Source organism: Podarcis raffonei, chromosome 9, assembly GCF_027172205.1.
Source record: "Podarcis raffonei isolate rPodRaf1 chromosome 9, rPodRaf1.pri, whole genome shotgun sequence".
NCBI classification, from domain to species: Eukaryota; Metazoa; Chordata; class Lepidosauria; order Squamata; family Lacertidae; genus Podarcis; species Podarcis raffonei.
The window spans coordinates 8,178,647-8,183,347 of record NC_070610.1 but is presented as its reverse complement, the minus strand read 5'-3'; the positions used below and the strand labels follow the sequence as shown (position 1 = coordinate 8,183,347).

The 4,701-nt window shown below is 40.6% G+C and overlaps 1 protein-coding gene across 1 annotated transcript; it reads left to right on the top strand.

The window, feature by feature from the left end:
- The first annotated feature begins 698 nt into the window (after positions 1-698).
- FGFBP2 (fibroblast growth factor binding protein 2) lies at positions 699-4,247 on the top strand. The gene is made up of 2 exons (XM_053402927.1): positions 699-1,725; positions 4,009-4,247. The coding sequence occupies exon 1, from the start codon at positions 1,059-1,061 to the stop codon at positions 1,713-1,715; it is 657 nt and encodes a 218-aa protein (XP_053258902.1). The 5' UTR covers positions 699-1,058; the 3' UTR covers positions 1,716-1,725; positions 4,009-4,247.
- Positions 4,248-4,701: the final 454 nt, after the last annotated feature.

The following is a 4,701-nucleotide window of genomic DNA, read 5'->3' as shown; positions in this document are numbered from 1 at the left end:
TAGAATGATACCGCATAGAGAAATGCTCCCTGATACCAAGATAAGGGATCCCTTTGGAGTGCAGATAGAAATGATAAGAATAATGATCTGTTGTGAACTTGACAGAAGTGTACAATAGATGAGCTTTCCTGTTTTGGCTCATCTTCCTTTTTTTCTTTTTCTTTTTTTCTTTTTCCTTTTTCCTTTTCTTTTTTCTTTCCCATAGTTGGTTACCGGTATGTTCTGTGCCATGTACTTTGATATTTTTTGTAGTTTTTGTAGTTTTTTTCATTATTATTATTATTAAGGAATTTTATTTTGTAATTTTGGTTGTCTATATGTATATGTTTAAAGCAAAATAAAAGTATTAAAAAAAACCATAACTGGTATCCAATTTTGTGCCGTCCAGATATTGTTGGACTTTGACTACCATCAGTGCCAGCCAGCCTAAGCAGTGGTCAGGAATATTGAGTGTTGGTAGCTCAACAACTTCTGAAGGGCACCACATTGGCAGAAGGTTTGACAGCAGTATAGCACCTCTGCCTCCTTGCCCCCCAGCTGAGCCTATTGCTGCACTCTGTACCCTGGAAATCACATCTGGAAGAGATTTACACTTCCTTTCCTTCTATCTAGGTTTCTATTATACGCCAGGTCAGCATCCCTAATTCCTTGACCATACTTCTGGCTACTTCTGTGTAATCTGACAAGACCTGACATGGAAGGCAACTGGAGAAGAGAAAAAGTCATCTGTTAAAGATCCAATGTGATGTGTGCATGTTAGACAGAAATATTTCTTTTAGTTACACAACTGCTGTGCTGTGCTGGAGCAGCAAGATTTGTCTTGTTTCCTTCCTGAATGTTCACAGGTTATTTGGCATTCCCTTGAGCTATAAATTACAGCCATAAGCTTCCACCAAAGGAGTTTGTTTAAAAGTAGGCTGGAGTAGGGAAACGACACACACACACCTTTGAAAAAGAAGAGAGACTTATTTCTATGTCAGCCCATTAAAGCAGCCCAATTCATCTTTCTCTTGCGTGGAGAACTAAGTTTCTCTAAGGATCTCACTCTGTGCTTCGCCATGAAGACGGCCACAATCTTTTTCGTAATTTTTGTCAGTTTCATGGGAGGCTTAGGAAAAAATCCAAGGCCAAAGAAAAGGAGCAACGGTGACGAAATAAATTTTTATACTAAAGCGAAAGATGCCTGCACGATGAATATGAGTGGAAATGGCGAAGTGACACTCAGAATAGAATGCAGGAGTCAAGGCAAAATTTACTGGTGTGAATATACTGGGAATCCATCGCTTTGTCGTTCTTTTAATAAGAACCAAAGGATTTACTGGAATCAGATTGCCATGGACCGAAGGAAACAGACCAACGCCTGCCAGCCCAATGCGGTTCTGAAGCCGTCCATGTGCCAGAGGGCTCCTCCTGAAGCTCACATGAAGCAAGTGGCTTCCAGCATAAAGCCAAACCCACAGGCAGATACTGTCAGTCAAGCAAAGGCTGTCCCGAACCCCGCAACTTCTCCAAAGCAAGTTAAAAAAAGCCAAGCAGGGAAAGCCTTGCTTAAAAAAACAGGGAGACCCAAACCATCTCCTTTGCCTCCTACAAAAGCAACCCAAGAAGGTCAGATGTCTGGAAACGATTCTGAAGCGATGAAGTTAGCGCGGAAGCATTGCTGGGAGTCCCTGCATGACATCTGTTCCTACATCATCAGCATTTTTAGAGGCTGAGGAGGAAAAGGTAATGTTCTCTCTAGCATCCTAAGATGTGGTTCTGAATTTCTAAGAGCTGGTTCTAGAACTACAGCTTGAACCCAGGAACATGTCTTAACCCAAAAGAAAGGAAATGGCAAGATTGGTTTACTGTGATAAGTTAAGAGTATCGGGGGGGGGGGATGTATTAGCAAAATCCCACTAAATTAAGTGCTTCTATATCCAAATGGGATATAGAGTTTAATGGGTTTATAATGAGTTTAATAGTGTGTTTAATAGGAACTATTAAGCATGTGCACTTAATTCTCCATTTGAAATCAAGGTGACAAAGATTGGTTTATCTTTAGCTGGATAAAGTTGTTTAGCTTTGAACCAGGTTATTTAGTGATAAACCATAGCTATTTAGTGACGAAACGAGCACTTTCCAGTGAGATATATTTTCAGTTAATAGTTTTGAGGTGCACCAAAAGTTATTTCTACTCAAGTTATACATAAGACCTTATTAACTGGTATTACTCTAATGCTTTTCTTATAGGACATTTCCTGCTAAAGAGCTATTCCACCAGAATACTTTGAGCTCTGTTCCGCAAGAATATAGTATTTTAACTATATTTGTTGGCTTGTAAGTTTGTTTTGTTAGGTCATTCAGTCAAAGCAGATGTACAGTCAAGCCAATTGTGCCTAACAGGAGAACAGGCAAAAGTTCTGTCTTTCAGTGTTTTCAGTTTTATAAAAACTGTTTCCATTTTGGTGTCAAACTGTATTAAGGAACAAGGAGGGGGGGATGAAAGAGAGAGTTTCTCTCTGGCAATGGTAATTTATTGTTAAACTGTAGGTTGAAAGGCAGGTTGTTGATTTCCAAATGTATTCTTAACTTAGTCAATCAGCAAAGCAGATAATTAAACATCTAAAATTTATAGTCCTTATTTTATGGCTTGAAGTTAAATAGAAGAGGTATGCATTTTAACGTGTTAAATGAATATAAAAGAACATTGTACAGAAAATTATGCGGTGTTCACTAGATTAACTGTGGGAAAACGTAGGTTCTCATCTAAGTTTGGCCGTGAACTTGGTTGGTAGTTCTTAGCCAGAAATCACCCTCAGCTATGCTATGGTTGAAGTAAGAGCCATTTCCTTCAGAAGGGGGAGGCACATGACCTCTATACCGGTAGCCTGAAAGTGATTGTCCCAAGAAAAAACCCCTCTGCTACATGTATGCTTAGGAACTGTCCTTGCAGGTCTATTCTGGATAAATGTGTGAGTCTTAAAAAGCCTTAAATAGCACTTCCCTAGAATATATGATAGGGACACAGGTGGCGCTGTGGGTTAAACCACAGAGCCCAGGACTTGCCAATCAGAAGGTCGGCGGTTCGAATCCCCGCGATGGGGTGAGCTCCCGTTGCTTGGTCCCTGCTCCTGCCAACCTAGCAGTTCAAAAGCACATCAAAGTGCAAGTAGATAAATAGGTACCGCTCCAGCAGGAAGGTAAATGGCGTTTCCGTGCTCTGCTCTGGTTCGCCAGAAGCAGCTTAGTCATGCTGGCCACATGACCCGGAAGCTGTCTGCGGACAAACGCCAGCTCCCTTGGCCTATAGAGCGAGATGAGCACACAACCCCAGAGTCAGTCACGACTGGACTCTTTACCTTTAGAATATATGATGGTCAGTGTGAATGCTGAAACTTTTAGATCTAGAACCCAGAACATTGTGCTTGCTGGTAAAGGCTGAAAATAGAACAATGATACCCAATAGTCAACATTCAGGACGTAAGTGTGGAGTTCATAATAGGGACCCCAGGGTAGAGCAAACAAAATCCTTCATTGGAAGAGATGTTTGACAGTGGAATAGACTCCCTCTGGAAGTTATGGACTATCCTTCCTTGAAAATTTTTAAGCAGCGGTTAGATGGCCATGTGTCAAGGATGTTTCAGTTGAGATTCCTGCATTGCAGGGGGTTGGACTAAATGACCCCCAGGGTCCCTTCCAACTCTACGATTCTATGAATTATGTGGCTCCTTGGAATTGTGCATGCAAGAATGAGTGTGTTTATTGATTTCTAGTAGCTTCCAGAAACCTGGGTTTATGCCTACAGAATGCAAGCTGAATTTACTAGTAGATGCATGTGAAGCCTCCTTTGAAATCGTCAATCTGCCCCTGCTGCCAAAATCTTGGTACAACTTATGATAAAATATTTGTGGCACATGAAGTACAATGCAATATTTAAATTCTATGTATTTTTATAGAAAAGAAAGATCCAGTGTCTGCTTTTAAGGAGACAGCTTTCTAAACTATTTATTTCTTCTTGTTTTGCAGGGCAAAAGCCTTACAGTTGCTGAGCTCCTGACAGCATTACTTTTTTCAGCTGGGTTTATATAAACAGCATTACATTTTTGCAGCTGTTCTTTTCCCCCCCTATATCTCGATGAGTATTTTAAACTATAGCCCCAAAGATCTCCAGGAGGAGATAGCTATGAGTCAGTATAGCAGACGCCAATTTAATGATACTGTGCACTAAATTGTACTATGTTGAGCACACTAATGGCTCGCTGAACACCAAGCTATAAATATTGTTCCAGTTTGTACAACTAATTAAAAAAATCCATGTGTGTTTACTGAAATTGCATAATATGGGCTAAGAAAGTCAATTTCCATTTAGACAAGTCTGTTAATTGAAGTAGCAAGAGGGTCGAAGGCAATGAGGAAGCGAGAAGTGAGCTACAAAAACATACCGTATTTTTCGCTCCATAAGACACACCTAGTTTTTAGAGGAGGAAAACAAGAAAAAAAATATTCTGAACGAAACAGTGGATGTATGATTTTTGTGGTTCATGCTGTGGCCACAGACGTGATTTGACGGTGAGTTTGGGGTAGCCCAATGCAAAATTCCTGAGAATCCATGTGGATCCGTGCTTTGTAACCACATTTTTGCGCCATTGCGGCCCCATGCAACAGTATTTGCATGATTTTTTTGGTGCAGGCTGTAGCCATGGACATGCTATGGGATCT

What these genes read in the sequence shown, in the direction of transcription:
- FGFBP2 (XM_053402927.1), top strand. Translation starts at nt 1,059, where the DNA reads ATGAAGACGGCCACAATCTTTTTCGTAATTTTTGTCAGTTTCATGGGA.